Raw genomic sequence first — 18,768 nt, 5'->3', positions numbered from 1 at the left:
ACTTTGAAAATTCGCTGCAAGAGAACATGGGCTTGCAATAAACATACTAAAATGAAAACTATGTGTATTTATCATTTGTTTTTCAGAGAAATCTGATCCATTCCAGGGGTGTTGAATACTTTTGCATACCACTGTTATGTCACAAATGAATAGGGTGCTTGAAGTATATTCAAAAATACATTGCTGTGCTCCCTGGGATAGGCTCCAGGTTCCCCCGTGACCCTGAAAAGGAGTAAGCTGTTGAAGATGGATAGATGGATAGATGGACATTGCTATGGCAGAGAAAGAAAGCATGTGTTTAATTAGGACAAGACATTTACAATAACAATTAGAAAGACAAATGGACAAATATGCATAATTATTATATACACTCACTGGTCACTTTAATAGAAACACCTGTATACAAGCTCAGTCATGCAATTATCCAGTCAGCCAATCATCTGGCAGCAGAGAAATACATACAATCATGCAAATACAGGTTAAGAGCTTCAGTTAATGTCCACGTCAAACATCAGACTGGAGTAAAATTATGATCCAAGTGACTTTGACCATGGGCTATTATTATTATTTTTAGAAACTGCTGATTTTTCACACAACAGTATAGTATAAGTAGTTACATACACTTTCTGTCAAACTGTCAATCAAAGTGTTGTGTGTGATAATTTATGACCCTCTGTGCTTCCCTGACTGACAGGTCTGTAGGGGTGGTGAGGGGGGTAACCCTATGGAGTTTATCAGATGATCAATCTGGCTCCTTTGTGTCTGGGGGTGTTGTGGAGAGGTGTGTGTTGGGGGGGGGATAGTCCCCCTCCCAACGAAAGGTGTTTATGTTAATGAGTTTGGTTTTTGGTGGGGTAAAACACGTATGAAAATAAATGATGTTTTAATATGGGGATGTGTTTGTGTTACTTTGTGGCGTTATTTCGTTTGTGTAAACACATTGTTAGAAAAGCATGATGTTTGAATGTGTACATATATGAGTAGAATATTTGTTTTGTGAAATAAATGAAAACATTTGTTGATTATGTTTTTTAGGGATCCCGGTTTACCTTTGAATAAAAAGTTTAGGAGTTAAAACGTCTTTTTAAAAAAAAAGAAAAAAAGAATCTGTTTAAAATAATCGTTTGTATTACATACATTCTAAACACAAACCTTTAGGATGTAAAAATGATCAAAAGAGCTGTTTAAAAAGAATCCGTATTACTAGGTTTCCAAAAAAAACACAAAAACTTTAGGAGGTAAAAATGGTTAAAAGAGCTGTTTAAAAAGAATAGCGCATATTACACGACTTCTAAACAAAGATCCTTACGAGGTAAAAATGTTAAAGTGCTGGTTAAAAGATGTTTAAACTAGGAGATAGATTTTTTCCAGAGTTGTCTTCCAGTCGCTGTGTTAAGCAGTAATGAAGTTAAACTGAGACACCTCACTCTCGCTAAACCCCGCCCACACATACGTGTTTTCAGACACGTCTCTCTCTCTCTCTCTCTAAACAGATAGATTAAGAGCCACGTGTTTTCATCGTGTTTTCACGTGTTTTCATCGTAGCCAGTACGTTCTGTCAAAATGTCAATCACGGCGGTAGAACTAGAGGGCTAATTTATGGTTTGTGTTTTTCCTGACCGACAGTTCTGTAGGCACACCTAATTTATGGCCAGGGGTGGTGGGGGTAACCCTATCCACTGTATCAGTGGGTCTTTTTGGCACCTGTATGTCTGGGTTGTGTCCTTCCATTCCTGGGGGTGTGTGTTTTGTGTACTGTGGGGGATCTCCCCCAACAAATGTGTTTATGTTAATGACACTGTTGTGAAACGTGTTTCTCCCTGAATTAATCTCACACAAATGTATACCTTTTTGTGGTATAAGAGAATGTTTGTTTCTGAACTTACTTTTGTGGTATTGTTTTATTTTGAAGCTTAAGGGTGGTTTAGGTGAAATATGTCTGAAAAGAATATCAATGTTTAATATGAGCGTGTGTTTTTGTTACTGTGTGGGTTATTTTGTTTGTGTAAACACATTGTTAGAAAAGCATGATGGTTGAATGTGAATATATATGAGCAGAATGTTTGCTTGTGAAATATATGAAAAAACTGTTGATTACGTGTTTGGGAGAACGGCATGACTTTGAATAAACATTTACTGAAATAAAAACCCCTGAAACAGATAAACCATCGATGTGGCCAAAGAAATGTAAAAAATGTTTTTACATATATTCTAAACATAAACCTTTAGGAGGTGAAACGTTTAAAAGTGCTGTTTAAAAGAATCGTGTGTTTTGTTTCCACTATAAACAAGATTTTGGAAAATGTTTCGCCAACAAGGATACTTACACAGAACTGCCGTTAAATACATATGATTTTGTCTATGCTTTGACATCCCATGTCCCCACTGGCTGACAGTCAAGTCGTGTACATTTAGGCCCTCTGTAACACCGTTTGATCTGAATGTGTGATCTTTCCTGGCAGTTGTCTGTGTGTGAGAGAGACATGTGATTTCTGGGGGTTTTGCTGACCAGAATGCTTACAAATGTATATATGTTAACAAATTAAGGAGAGAGTCGTGCGTCTCAGTGCTTAAATAATGGTTAAGAAGTTGTAGTTAAAACACAGAAGAATCTCTGCAACTATCTGTTACAATGGCTGCTCCGAGAAATCCCAATACCCCTAGAGGAATGCTGTGTATTCACCAACAAGAGGATCTGTTGAAATGAGAGAGGACCTGACTTCTGCTCCAAGAAAAAAAAAAAACCCAAGATGTTAGTTTGGCAATTTATTCATGAAGATATTGTAAAGACGTTGTTGTTTAACCCTGAGCAGGGCGTCAACAACTCAAAAGATCGTGTCTTAAGGCCGAGGGTTTTTAGGAGATAGAAAAACATGTAAAGATGATGTTTTAAAAGAAATGGGTGTTTCGTCCATAATGGTAAAAAATAAAAAATGGTTGTACGGCAATGTGAAATAAATCGGTGGAGACATACTGAGTACATTTCTGTTCTACCGTCTATAAGGATCCCCACCATTAATGTAGTGTGAAAAATGTACATACCCCCCGTGACTACATTGGTTAAGGTTTAAACATTTTTATTTTGTGATGGCAGAAAGACAAAACTGTTGTACATTTGGTATCTGGTGATTTTAGAATTAGACCCCAACTGTCAAATATGTTTTGACATAGAATGTGAATTGCTTTGTCAGGCAAAGAGCACGATGGTATGGAAAGAGTATGATGAGGTGATCTAATGCTTAGGAGTTCTACAGTACTTTGACTTGGGAACATTCCAACATGGCCCTCAGAGAGGCATTATCTAAAGTACGTACATATAATATAGATCAGATCACCAGTATGTCTTTACCCACTCCTGATCTGTAGTCAAAATGATTAGTTTATTTCCTTGTATGGGTTTTATGACAGTGAGCAGTCATATACACTATAAGCCAAAGTTATAGAAACAGGAGAGTTATTTGTAAAGGTTTCGAAATATTTTAACAGTTGGGGCATATTTCCAACAGAACAGAATATTAGACAGTTAGTGTAAACTAGGGTAAAAAAAATTCTCTGAAATATATCGGTGAAAATATTTTTCCATTTTTAAAGGCCTCATATTAGAAACGATAGTATAGGCTTTGTTGATAAGTTACCAACTCATACTTTATAACAATTTGTTTAGGAGCATCTGAATCTGGCAAACAACTTTTATTCCATTTAGGCATGCAATAAAAGTTAATAAACAAATTAGGAAGAAATGACTTGTACACTACTGCTGCGGGTATTAAGTCAAACCATTTTGTTCAAACTTCAGTGTGATCCATAGAGTAGCAGAAACCTATGGCACCTTATGAATAACATGTGAAGGATTAAGTTGACTAGTCACTTACAGTTACAAAGGCACATCCTTGTGCAGGATCACTTTCGCACCAGCCTTGCCCATTGACACGTCTTCTACCATGTCAACATATAAGAAAAGGCAAAAAGTAATATGAGATGTATAAGAATATATTTTATCAAATATAAGACATTATAAGGAAGAAACATAATAATATTATTTAACAAGGTCTTCCAATCAGCCCCCTTAAGTGTAAGAGCATTATCAGTATTGTACGGCAGTTGGGACAGTAGTTAGCGGCAGTTGGGACAGTAGTTAGCTTTCAGATGTCAGATGAAAGACAACTTTTTGAGTCACAGTGCCAAACTACTGGCAGAATATTTTGATCCTTCTTTTTCAGCATAAAGGACTGGCATTTATTTAACAGACAGATGGCACAGCCGTATACTTGGTCAGAGGATTTAGGAATTTTTTTAAGAAAGGTTCGTTGTTTTTGTTCTTTTATCATAGCTTCAGTTTGTATACTTACTTTGGTTAGTGTCTTAAACTGTTTTATTAGCTGGTGACAGATTTGGTTAACAGGGAATGATGATAGGTGAAGATTAAGTTCATATGCATGTACAAAATAAAACTGTCTATATCTATATTTGTCTGCAATGTATCTGTTTAAGCACTACTTTATTAGCGATGAATAGCCCATTAACTAATTCATAGACCCCCTTTCTACCTTTTTAACTTCGTCATACATGTTTCGTTTCAAGCATTGTGTGCAGAAATTGCAAATCATTAATCTGAAGGTTAAGGGATCCTTAGACTTTTGCTTCTTCAGCATCAACAAAGTCTAAACAAAGACTAAACTCAGAAACAATATAACTGTCTGGTTGTGATCAGAATAAAAGGCAATGTGAAAGGTGACTTCACTCCCAAAGCGCTAAATGAGATTTCTCTATGTTCTATATGACCTTTCTACAGTATATGACATTAAGTCCTAGTTTCCAGCCATCATTACAGCAAAGGAGAGGAAATCTTTGTTCATCAGATGTGTGATGTACATCTAGACAATCTGATAAACTACACACAACATTCATGTTGAGAAAATTCAGCTTGCTCTTTGTTCCAAAATAACATTGGACCAGATCCATAGTTTACATCATCTGCTCACACGTATTTAATCTGTATTACGAGTACTGAACAAGTTAGAGGAAGAGAACGTGTAGCTTTACTGTTCATTGGAGCTTTATTGTTTATTTGGATCTGTCTTGAATCATTTTCATATTCAGATTTTTTTTTAAATTAATTTCATTATGATTTTTTATGAAATACCTTCAACCTAGGAGAGTCTGGCATCTAACATAACGTATGAATGTAGGAACATGGATTTTCACCATGCGCTCCACCGGCACCCTAGTTGAAAAGCAAGTCAAACATGTCAAATATTCAAAGATCAGGCAGTTCCAGAGTAAGGAAAATAAAAACACATCACCTATTTAGATTATATCTATGATTAAATTCACATTCAATTAGGAAATGAAGCTCATGTTAAGGCTATGTCTTCCACAGATGACTTCAGAAGAAATTGATGACCGATTCCCTAGGCATTGTGCCTCCATTTAAAATAAACACTCACATGCAGATACAGAAGGTATGATATTGTGCACAGAGGCAAGACAGACTGGAATATTTGAAATGAAATTTATAATATTTGCAATAATGGATACGAACCATATGAAAACCAAGTAGATGAAACAGTGTGGAACAGTGGCTGGTGACTCAATATTCTTGTAATTTACTGCATTTGTAATGATGATGATTTTTCAAATGAACTTGAACACTCTTTTGGTGGATTCGTGTTAAAAATATGTTCTGCCTGTGATTGATTTCACAAAATATATCCATTAAATCTGCATTGCAAAAATAGATCAATAACTAAATTAATTTATTTTAAAAATCTGAGCAAATTTGTGATATGAAAGGTTTCCCATGATTGGAGATAATGTGCCACAAACCCTGGCACCAAGGATTCCATATAATCCGGGGCATACACTCCTTCATCTATGAACAACAAAACACAGAATGTGACCATATAGGGTCATGATCTGTTAAACCAGAAAAGTATCAGAAGTCCAGATAAGACTAATGAGTTCATTGTCATGACTTTTTGCATGGCATATGTTTCCATATTTTCATCATAGGCTGTGGAATTATATCTCGGAGTACTCTGTACAAGATTTTACATACAACTAGATTTAAACAACCACAATAGTCCGGGATTTGTGTATTAGACCTGTACCTGAGCATTTTGCTTATAAATATATACTCTCTATCTGAAAACATTCAAACCCCTGTCAGAAATTAAGCTTAATTTTCAGACATTAATGCTAGTGTACAATACATCTAATGTATTAATGTATGGAGTTAAGTTTTTTCTTCATATGATGTGTATGTGATGTAATTGACTTAACAAATCTCTACAGCATGATGATTCATTGATGGAACTAATTTGCATTATAATGAAACTTTATAGCAGCAGAGGTACATTTCATGAGGTCTGGCACCCAGCAGTCCAAATACAGGCAAACAATTAGCAATTTGCAATCTTTTCATGTGACTCCTTTCAGAAAATGGTCTTTCTTTGTTTCTTATGCACACAGAACCTACTTTTCTTTTCATGAAATCACACACCAATTTACTATTCCTGTATAGGGGTTTGAGTAAATATAGGTAAACTCATTACTGTACTGTAGCTGTCAGAGTTACTACACTACCCCCACTTGGTAATTCAGGCCGTAACATCATCTTGTTAACAATTCCTTCCTGCAGTTCAGCCTGGCCACAAGGATTTTGAGGAGGTACACTCATTACGGTTAGGGTTAGGCAATACATGGGGATCACTTTGTTTGAGAGGTGGTGGAGATAAAGACGTAGCATGTAAAGTAGTAATATAGATATCAGCAGGAATGACCTGCTTGAGCTGAGTGAATGAAAATCAGTAAACATAAATGCAATCTCTAAACTTGTTCTGCTTCCACAGCCTTCTGCTTACTGACTCCTGACTATGGCTATCACAGATATGAGTTTACCTATATTTACTCAAACCCCTACTCAACTCTCATTTCAACAGATCCTCTTGTTGGTGAATACACAGCATTCCTCTAGGGGTATTGGGATTTCTCGGAGCAGCCATTGTAACAGATAGTTGCAGAGATTCTTCTGTGTTTTAACTACAACTTCTTAACCATTATTTAAGCACTGAGACGCACGACTCTCTCCTTAATTTGTTAACATATATACATTTGTAAGCATTCTGGTCAGCAAAACCCCCAGAAATCACATGTCTCTCTCACACACAGACAGACAACTGCCAGGAAAGATCACACATTCAGATCAAACGGTGTTACAGAGGGCCTAAATGTACACGACTTGACTGTCAGCCAGTGGGGACATGGGATGTCAAAGCATAGACAAAATCATATGTATTTAACGGCAGTTCTGTGTAAGTATCCTTGTTGGCGAAACATTTTCCAAAATCTTGTTTATAGTTGAAACAAAACGCACGATTCTTTTAAACAGCACTTTTAAACGTTTCACCTCCTAAAGGTTTATGTTTAGAATATATGTAAAAAACATTTTTTACATTTCTTTGGCCACATCGATGGTTTATCTGTTTCAGGGGTTTTTATTTCAGTAAATGTTTATTCAAAGTCATGCCGTTCTCTCAAACACGTAATCAACAGTTTTTTCATATATTTCACAAGCAAACATTCTGCTCATATATATTCACATTCAACCATCATGCTTTTCTAACAATGTGTTTACACAAACAAAATAACCCACACAGTAACAAAAACACACGCTCATATTAAACATTGATATTCTTTTCAGACATATTTCACCTAAACCACCCTTAAGCTTCAAAATAAAACAATACCACAAAAGTAAGTTCAGAAACAAACATTCTCTTATACCACAAAAAGGTATACATTTGTGTGTGATTAATTCAGGGAGAAACACGTTTCACAACAGTGTCATTAACATAAACACATTTGTTGGGGGAGATCCCCCACAGTACACAAAACACACACCCCCAGGAATGGAAGGACACAACCCAGACATACAGGTGCCAAAAAGACCCACTGATACAGTGGATAGGGTTACCCCCACCACCCCTGGCCATAAATTAGGTGTGCCTACAGAACTGTCGGTCAGGAAAAACACAAACCATAAATTAGCCCTCTAGTTCTACCGCCGTGATTGACATTTTGACAGAACCTACTGGCTACGATGAAAACACGTGTATGGGTGTGTTTAGAGAGAGAGAGAGAGAGAGAGAGAGAGAGAGAGGGGCGTGTCTGAAAACACGTATGTGTGGGCGGGGTTTAGCGAGAGTGAGGTGTCTCAGTTTAACTTCATTACTGCTTAACACAGCGACTGGAAGACAACTCTGGAAAAAATCTCCTAGTTTAAACATCTTTTAACCAGCACTTTAACATTTTTACCTCGTAAGGATCTTTGTTTAGAAGTCGTGTAATATGCGCTATTCTTTTTAAACAGCTCTTTTAACCATTTTTACCTCCTAAAGTTTTTATGTGTTTTTTTGGAAACCTAGTAATACGGATTCTTTTTAAACAGCTCTTTTGATCATTTTTACATCCTAAAGGTTTGTGTTTAGAATGTATGTAATACAAACGATTATTTTAAACAGATTCTTTAAAAAAAAAAAAAAAGACGCTTTAACTCTAAACTTTTTATTCAAAGGTAAAACGGGATCCCTAAAAAACATAATCAACAATTGTTTTCATTTATTTCACAAAACAAATATTCTACTCATATATGTACACATTCAAACATCATGCTTTTCTAACAATGTGTTTACACAAACGAAATAACGCCACAAAGTAACACAAACACATCCCCATATTAAAACATCATTTATTTTCATACGTGTTTTACCCCACCAAAAACCAAACTCATTAACATAAACACCTTTCGTTGGGAGGGGGACTATCCCCCCCCCCCCAACACACACCTCTCCACAACACCCCCAGACACAAAGGAGCCAGATTGATCATCTGATAAACTACATAGGGTTACCCCCCTCACCACCCCTACAGACCTGTCAGTCAGGGAAGCACAGAGGGTCATAAATTATCACACACAACACTTTGATTGACAGTTTGACAGAAAGTGTATGATATAACTACTAGTATACTTAGAAAGGTGGCATTGGCATTGGGCTGTAGAAGAGAAAATTCTCATTATTCATTTGAATGCCAACCTCAGCAAGATCATTTAGCACGCGTGCTTTTGTTGAATCTCTGAGATTCTCCAAGTTTTCCTCTGTATGATTTTCCATCCGTGTGTTCTCTCGTATGTCTTTATTATCGCAAAGTAGTTTGCTCAAGCACTCTGTCTCAGCACAGTTCCCATAGGGATGATTCACGCTACCTAAGTCTGCATCTTGTAGATTAAACAGTTGTGCACAATTTAAACATGGACGTCTTTTTCTATAAACATTTTCATTCCAGTCTCTAATGTACGCCTGACATTTCACTGACTCAGGGAATGTTATGCCATTGTACCGATCTCCTGAAGTAAATGACATGACTGCATGAGATACAAACTCATGCCATGTTTTAAGACAAGACAGGTCGATCAAAATTCTCTTTGCCTTTCGTAATCTGCAGGAAAGAGATGCCCCGTAGTACTTCTTTTGTAAATGAGTTTCTGAATAACACACACAGATTACTGTCGCCTCCAGTGTGTAATAATGCTGATATTCATCGCCTGACTTGTGAAGGGGGTATGGGAATTTGAGTTCTTTAAGCAGAAGCTGAAGATTTTCTTTTATTTTGTCTTCAGTGCCATAAAGTATCTCCATCTAAATATAAATGGAAACAACAACAAAGTAATCAAATGAAAATGTTAAAACATAGAACAACAACAGCATTGAATAATATGATTAAAAGTGAATATTTAGGGTGTGACACAATTTAAAATTTACATTGCTACCTTGTGGTGGTGGTGGTGGGGGGGGGGGGGGGGGTTGGTTCCACAAATATGTACACCCTTTAACTAATTCTTTGTTAAAGCACCTTTTGCTTGTACTACAGCACTCAGTCTTTTGGGGTAAGAGTCTACCGACTTAGCACATTATGATTTTTCAATTTTATTCCACTCCTCCTTGAAAGACACCCAGATCTATCCAACTGTGAGGGGATCTCCTGTGCACGACTCTCTTCAAGTCATTCCACAGGTTTTTGATAGAATTTAGATCTGCGTACTGATTTGGCCAAAGGGGTGTGTAGACTTCCACTTCCTAATCTGCAGTGCATCCTACAAACATAGCCGCTTCAGACTACAGCTCCCAGTTGTCACACTCCAGCTCTTTGATCCTGTCTTTGTGAGTCTAGCTTTGTCTGCCCCATTCTGTTTTCCTGAACTTAATCTACTTTTTCAATAAAATAACAATTTTACAACTGCATCTGCTCCTGTGCCTGATAATACCGATAAAATACTATTGCAAGCTTTTCTGGGGGACTTGAGGTAACAAATGAACGTTGTTTACTAGCAATTTTTTATTCTCATCAAAAATGCAGTTTTCCCATTTTAAATGTAGTTTTATAGATATCTATAATGTTTGTGCAATACTTCATGTTGATTTCAGAATGTAAATTGAAACGAAACAATGAATGTTTTACAGCATTCACCATGATTGTAATTTTTCTATTTTAATTCATACAAAGGGGTCAATTCACATACAAATAAAAGGAATGAAAATCTTCAGTTTAAATTCTATTTAACACATGCAAGCCTCAAAGATAGTGCTGACCTTTTATTTTTCTTTTGACACATGATACTTGTTTGGAAGATCATCGTACTTTTGACTCACCATGTTTAGCAGAATGGAAAAGGGTGTGCGAGTTGGCAGATGACTTTTGTACTTCTCAAATGGCTCAGGAAACAATTCCATCAATTCATCCTTCAATTCAAGTGTAAGATTTTGTGATGACTCAGGAAACAATTCCTTCAATTTATCTATTGTAGATTTTCTGAAGAACTCACTGGGAGTCAACTTGGGGTTATAAATGTACCCGAGGAAGAAAATGCTATGAAGCATCTAAGACAAACAAATATATTGCAAATATACTAATATTAGATTGAAGAGATCAAATAGAATTTTACATATATTTTAGAATTTTATATTATATATATATATATATATATATATATATATATATATATATATATATATATATATATATATATATATATATATATACACCCACCTACCTCATCAATGTGGACAAAGAGATTGTCCAGTTTTTTGTTTTTTATTACCTTTACCAGTAAGCAATTGATTAATAATAAACCGGCTGATCTTAAGTCTTCAATCTTTTTGATTTCTTGTTGAAAGTAACTTTTACTGCATTTCCTGAAAGAAGAATAATTCAAATATGTAGTTAAAAACCTAAAGTTAGTTAATTTTTTATTTATTTACAGTGATAACATGCTATACTAAACAAACCTAAAATGTTTTCAGAGATAACAGATGTCAGTAATTTGGCAAATCCAAAATGTACTGCAAATCACACACTGAATAGTCCAATAACTCACTTCTTTTAAAGTCTGTATTAGGAGTGTAGTCAAAGTTAGAGGCAACATGGCTGAGCAGAGTGATTCATTTTACATTTGGTTAGCAGGATCATATTTCTACAAAACTCATTTACTTACCTCTTTGTGAAAGCTTTCTTTTGTGTGTTCTTATATTTAAAAAAAAAAAAAAAAAAAAAGAAATTCCAAATTAGTAGGTTTTACATATATAAGTGCAGTAATTTCATTTGCTTTAACTCAGTCAATGTACTTTTTTTTTAAAGAAAAAAAGGAAAAATAAAAGACATTTACCGATTCGCTGATCGTTCCGGTTTCCATGGTTCAACAAATTCGAGAAAACCTTCTAGAGCGACGATCACCGTGTTTGAGCAGTCAGACAGATAGTTCAGTATGTGCACCACACCCATGACACTCACCTTTATGTTTCATTTTCCAGGAAATGTTTCACTTCCTTGTACAACTGCTAAAGAACTGCTTATTGTTGTAACCATTACTAATACTTTGCCATTGTTGTTACTATACCTGTAGCTCTTACTCATTTATTTTTCTAATGTTGGTTTCGACATTTGTATTAGTGTATCCTCCCTCTTTATGCAATCTTAGGAATATTAGAAGACTAACATTAAACCTTTATGGTTCTCCAGAGTAGGTTATTTGCAGGAGCTAAATAAATTAGTAGGTGAGTCAGTGAGTAAAAAAAACAAACAGGAAACTCAGTGTAGATTTGGAAATAATAGTGTAGTACATTGCCATATAGTGGCAGATTATTATATACACTATTTTATAAATCGACATACTGTTTATTTTATTTATTTGATACAAAGATTCCTCCAACTGACCACAGAAAGTGCTGGATTGGCAGGAACATGGAAATAAATGTCCTTGTTTCACATACATAAGCTTTTTGATCATTTTATTAGTTGATATTGAAGGAAATCTGTTAAATCATTTCAAAGTAAATATTTTGCCATTAGTAAATGCTTGTTAGACAGATAATTAACAGGCTCCTCTAATAAGAGTCTAATAAAAATATTTATTAAACCATCACTGTAACTGACACAAAAGATTGTGCTTTCAGAATACCTACAATGAATTAAAAATAGTGTTTGTAAAATCTGTAGTGTATTGCATTGGTATTTCATTTAGTTATGCAGTCATTGATAGGTAACATAATGCAGAAAGTATATAAAATGGCATAAACAAATATATTGTTAATGCTGATTTTGCATCCACTCACTGACCACTTTATTACAAACACTCATTCACACTCAATTATCCCAGTCAGCCAATTATATAGTAGCAACGCAACACATACAGTGCAATCATGCAGATTGCACACTTCACCAGCTTCAGGTAATGCTCACATTAAACATCACAACAGTCTCTACAGAGCAGAAAAGCATCTCAGAATGCACGTCAAACCCTGAGATAGATGGGCTACAACAGCATATGGCATCAGGTTCCATTCCTTGCAGCCAGCAAAAAGAGTATGATGCTACATTGGGCACAGAATCATGAAACTCTGCATTACTGATTTCCTCCCTCCGTCTTTAACTGCCCAGTTTCAGGGATCTTGTGTATATAGGGTCAGTCACTATATGGTAGATCATGTAAAGTCATTTACCAAAGATATACAAATTATTTCAGTGTGTATGATTTCAATACCCATACTGCAGTACCAAATGGCAACATGATTGGGTTTTTCACAGATTGGTGAACCTCTGCCCAGCTTTACTTCTGAAAGACTCTGCCTCTCCAAGATACTCTTTTTATACCCAGTCATGTTACTGACCTGTTGCCAATTAACCTCCAGCTGTTTCTTTTTAGTAACACTCACTTTTCCAGCCTTTTGTTGCCCCATCCCAATTTTTTTTAGATGTGTCGCAGCCATCAAATTCAAAATTACCTTATTTTTTTCTTAAAATGGTACATTTACTCAATTTAAACATTTGATATGTTTTTTGTGTTCTATTGTGAATAACATATGGGTTTATGAGATTTGCAAATCATTGCATTTTACACATCTTCCCAACTTTTTTGAAATTGGGGTTGTGTGTAATATTATATAAAAATAAGCAAAAAATAAAATAAAATAAAAATAACTAAGCAAAAATTTCCCACGTGTGGATACTTGTAGATTAAATGTCTCTATACATTAAAAAGTAAAAGAAAGTGTGGATTACATGCCCAGAAAGAGAAATTAAAAATGTTTGAAAATAAGCAGAAATCATTTCCCTTTGTCTGCATGGGTTTTCTCTGGGTTCTACAGTTCCCTCCCACCTCCCAAACATGGGCCTGTGGGTGAACTGGACATGGATTGCACAAGGATCTATAAACAATCAACTGTATATAACACATCACATATACATTTTGGACAAAAGAAAAAGAGAGGTAAAAGATTATACACACACAGACAGTGACATAAGTATGCACCCCCCTTGAACTTTTCTGATGGTTTGTAATAATTAATACTCAATATAAGAGTTGAGTAAGAATTCAACCTCATTGCTATGATATCATAAACAAGGTGTCATTAGAAGTCGCATAATTAGTTGAATGGAGTACACTTGTGTGCAAGGAAAATATCTCAGTATAAATACACCCGTTCCTAGAAGGCACCAGACTTGACCAGACTTTGTTTGAGAACATACTTAAATAAGTCTATTTCTTAATAATGGATTTAATTGTGCTCAATTTGGGATATTTGTTAACTCACCAAACCCTGATTGATACATTTGTAGAACTATTTCTCAGACTTGTTTTGATAGCTCCTTGGTTTTCATGACGCTGTTTGTTTAGGTATGTTCTCTAGCAAACTCTGGGGCCTTCCAGAAAAGGTATACTTAATCACATGGCACTTTAATAGCACACACATTAACTGCATTCAACTAATTTAGGGGTTTTACAAAACCAGGGGTTAAAATGGGGGAAAAAATTCAAGGGTAGGGGTGAATACTTATGCAATGCACTGGGCATATACATACAGTGCAAAAGTGAGAGACCACCCTTTTGTTTGAATCAAATGGCCATTTAGTAATTATCATTAGAATAATTATTTGGTGTCAGAGAATAATGATGTGGTTTTCTGTTAAATACATTTTTCCATCATCCCAAAATAAGGTCATAAATGTCAGTATGAAATGTTTAAATATTTTATTTGTAATATTGAACTTTAATACTGACCTGCATAAATAAGTACTGCATGGCTGTTTGACTGAAAATAATGTACACTTTCCCATCATCATCATTTGATTCGAAACAAAATAGTGGTCTCTGACATTTGCACAGTACTGTACATATATGTACATTCTTTATTTAATGATCAATAATTTTGTGCATGAAGGAACAATATGGTTACGAACAACAATCTCCCGACACTCTATTACTGTGTCTGAATTCTTCTTGGGCTGGACGATGCCTTCCTCCACACCCTGAAAAAAATAAAAATCAAAACAAGGTGCATTTGAAATTCTGAAACTTACTCAGAAATTGCAATGGACACTGCAATGGACTACACTGATGAAAGAAACTGGATTTCTTTGCCCCCCTCATTCTCACTCGCATTTAAACTTACCTTAAATTGACTGCTTTTGAATTCCTTTAGAGATTCCAGAAGTTCAAGCTCCAATGACTCACGTAACTTTTCGTGTGCCTCTTTCATTTCCTTGACGTCATCAGATTCCATGATTTCATTGTATTCTTCCTCTGTCTGAAAAACATAACAAGCCACAGTTAGTGTCTACATGGAAAAAGTTCATCAATACAGGTCACTAATTTTTAAATGGAAAACTGTAAATACTTACATAGTCCTCGAAACATTCCCCTAGCTTGTAGCATTCTAATCCGGGAAAAGTCAAGCCAGTTTCAAACAGCTCCTTTACACTCCTGGCTACAAGGTGCAGAACTTCATCTTCATATGCATAGATGTTCCCGTCTTCACACAGCAAGAGAACTAACTGCAGGCCAAACGCGTCACATGGGAAATCGTCAATCGCACCAATCACCACCATCTCCATTCTCTCTGGCAGGTAGAAATCTTTCCAGGCTTCTAGCTGGTCTTCATTCCCAGCGTAGACTGTGCCATCCTGCCCACACACTCTCACACTGTAACCCTTTGGTTTTATGAGGGGAATCTGTGTACCTGAGTACCTTTTTACAACGCTGGCAACTGTAAGATGAATGAAAAATGTGTGAAAGTCTGACTGATGCAACAACTTACATCAAATTAGCATATAGAAAATAACCCACAAATTACCACATGGCAGTTAGTGAAATATATTTATTATGATGAAATACAAAACAAAAAAGTTACTTTGAAAGACTATTAATACAAGAATATATGAATATTGAGGTTCAAAATAATTGTAAAAAAAAAAAAAGGATTAATTTGACATACATACACATGTATGTAATAATAGTCGTTTGTGTATAAAAATTCAATTAATGATTTAAGTAAAACCATGTATGCTTTATTAGACAATTTTGAACAAATGAACAAGACATTCTGTAGAAGTATATATATCTATGTTAAGAAGTATTTACCGACAGTAACAAAATCCTTGTGTATAGATGCAATTTAACTTGGTCAACTTGGATATTTATATGAAAAGGACGTGGAAATGTTCATACTTCTTGAAAATGGACAAGCAAGCCCCTGGCAGCTGTGTAACACCACAGCTATCCTTTGGGTTAACTGATTGCTTTTCAAATTAAACAACATGAAGATTATCACAAGGTAAGGCCTGGCTATATTGTTATTGTTTGTTGTTCATTTACATAACAGCACTTCTCCAATGGGTGATGAACATGCGCCTTCATATGAGTCATGGGTGTATATAATAATGTTGGCTTGGTGGGTTTAGAGATGAATTGTTGTGATATTTGCTGCTGCAGCACATACTGATAGGGAATGAATGAATGTAGAATGAATAGAAAAATGCGGTGCTGATGCTGTCATGTGGGGTAGTAAAGAGAGAATGTAATTTTGGAATGCCAAACCAAAATGACTTGTGTTTTTCACGAGTCTCTGTCTTCAAGTCCAAGTCGAGTCTCAAGTCAGTTATTCTTGAGTCCAAGTCAAGTCACAAGTCTTTTTTTTTTTTTTTTGCGATTTAAGTGTGACTCGAGTGAGTTTTCAACTCTGAAATATACACACATATTACATTACGTCTGTACTTGCTCATTTTTATTATATATATATATATATATATATATATATATATATATATATATATATATATATACATATACACACACACACACACACACACATACATTAATTATATATATACACACACACACACACACACACACACACATTTACATATAGAGCTTTTATATACCTTCTGTGTAGGACCCAGCTAATTCACCTTTAACTTGGTGACATCTACAAAACAAAATACAAATAATAATAACACAATCATTATCAACCAATTCATAAGCATTTAAGAAGACATTTACATACCCTAGCTTTGACAACCCTTCTGAACAACCCCCCCCCAAAAAAAACAAAACAACAGAAATCATCAAGGAAATTGGAATGACTTCCACTACAAATACCATTACAAACCATCAGCTACCCATTAAAACCATTATCATTACTGGTCTCCACTAGACATAACATGCCACCAATAGAAGGCAACAAATTACCAGTAGAGACCCACAGGGACCATTACAGCTTCCATTAAAACCAATACAAATTCTATCAGGGTTTGTATTGTTTGGGGGGTTTTTCAGCAGGCAATATCTGTTGTTAAAAGTGATACACAAATAAATAAAATTTAAATACTACTGTGTTTATAGATTATATTAAATGTAATTTAAAAACATGCGTCAGAATCAGTATTATGTAACTTTTGCGTAAGCAAATTACATTACGACTGTACTTACTCGTTTTTTATGTTTGATGGAATATGTGGTAACTTCATCCTGACTAGTTCGTCTAGTTGTGCAGTCAACAAAGTAACAGTGTGAGAAATTTTATGTGCCCACTTTTTTTCCCTCACACACTTACTTTGATGAATGCACAACAGATGAACTTGGCTGTTAAGAGAGAAAAAGAGAGAGAAAAGTGACTGTTTGAACTACAGTGCTTTAATAAGAAGGAACCAAATGAAACATAGATCTGCTTTCCAATTAAAAACATACCAGTATTATGCTACATGACAACAGCTAATACAAAGTGACTTAATTGTAGTGTTAATAATGAAAGTAAAACCTGTACAAAATGTTAGCATAAATACTGCTGTCCTCTAGAACATTTTTAGTTAATTTGGCATAAATATAAGAAACACTGTACTTAATTACATTAGTTAATTTTTAATGAAACTTTAAGACTACAACATTCCATAATTTGGGGAAAAATGTGCCAAAATGACATACATACATACATTGTGTGTAATAAATTATATATATATATATATATATATATATATATATATATATATATATATATATATTTTTTTTTTTTTTTTCAAATGAAGTTTTCACAAGAGCAGATTGTCACAGAGCCAAAAGCTTATTTCATGTTCACGGAAATAATTTACTGTTAAAACACTAAAACCCCACCACAAACTTAATCAAATGGGGGGCACACAAAGAAACAACATTTAACTGTAACTGAGCAAAAAAAGAAAGATAAGAAGATAAAAAGCTTAGACTTACGATGATAGTTCCCGTTCTTGTTCTTGCTGCTGTGCGGAAATAAAATGTCCACCGGTGTGACTCACCTTTGTGGCGTCGTTTAGCATAAACAAACCACACCCCGCTGAACCCAACCAGCTCTGAATCCTTTACAGTCAAATACCAAAAGGACTCCTTGGTCGAGTTAAAAGATATTTTGCGTTCAATTTAGGTTATACTAGCACGGGATATTAAAAATATTTATACATATCCATTTATTATACATATTTTCCATATATCTTCAAGGTATTAGTGCTATTCTGAAAGCATTTTTATCAAAATTGTGCCATCTTGTGTTTTCATCAGAATTATTTTACTTGCTATGTTCTGTGTATTTACATGTATTAGGGTTTTTTTTTTTCTTGGTGTTTTGTCACAACAACGATACTTTCAACACAATTTACATCACACACATCTCATACAACACAACACACAACACAATTATAATCCTAATATCCAAATATTGTGCCTTAAGCAGAAATTTGGTAGACTTAGTTGTTATTTATATCATAGTGGAGGCAGAATGTCAGCTGGATGCAGTTCAGAAGGCATAACTAAATAATTATATTGTTAATAATAATAATAATAATAATAATAATAATAATAATAATAACAGAGTTTGCATATTTTTCCTGTGCTCCCTGTGGGGGTCTCTT

General features: G+C 35.0%; 2 protein-coding genes across 3 annotated transcripts; both read right to left on the bottom strand.

The window, feature by feature from the left end:
• Positions 1–8,549: 8,549 nt before the first annotated feature.
• On the bottom strand, positions 8,550–12,219 carry LOC108272889 (uncharacterized). Of its 2 annotated transcripts, XM_017481714.3 has the most exons (5): positions 11,723–12,219; positions 11,552–11,580; positions 11,111–11,252; positions 10,710–10,937; positions 8,550–9,698 (listed from the first exon to the last, which is right to left on the bottom strand). In XM_017481714.3, exons 1-5 carry the CDS (start codon positions 11,747–11,749, stop codon positions 9,030–9,032), a joined length of 1,095 nt encoding a protein of 364 aa, XP_017337203.1. In that variant the 5' UTR covers positions 11,750–12,219; the 3' UTR covers positions 8,550–9,029. The 2 variants fall into 2 exon arrangements, with proteins under 2 accessions (XP_017337203.1, XP_047015119.1); XM_047159163.2 differs by lacking the exon at positions 11,552–11,580.
• A 108-nt stretch (positions 12,220–12,327) lies between these two features.
• LOC108272891 (uncharacterized) lies at positions 12,328–18,185 on the bottom strand. The gene is made up of 6 exons (XM_017481715.3): positions 18,095–18,185; positions 17,321–17,473; positions 16,774–16,817; positions 15,235–15,599; positions 15,006–15,140; positions 12,328–14,862 (listed from the first exon to the last, which is right to left on the bottom strand). Exons 1-6 carry the CDS (start codon positions 18,178–18,180, stop codon positions 14,743–14,745), a joined length of 903 nt encoding a protein of 300 aa, XP_017337204.1. The 5' UTR covers positions 18,181–18,185; the 3' UTR covers positions 12,328–14,742.
• Between the last annotated feature and the right edge of the window lie 583 nt (positions 18,186–18,768).

Source organism: Ictalurus punctatus, chromosome 12 (assembly GCF_001660625.3).
Source record: "Ictalurus punctatus breed USDA103 chromosome 12, Coco_2.0, whole genome shotgun sequence".
NCBI lineage: Eukaryota > Metazoa > Chordata > Actinopteri > Siluriformes > Ictaluridae > Ictalurus > Ictalurus punctatus.
Note: the sequence above shows the minus strand (reverse complement) of the source record. Positions and strands in the feature narration are given on the sequence as shown.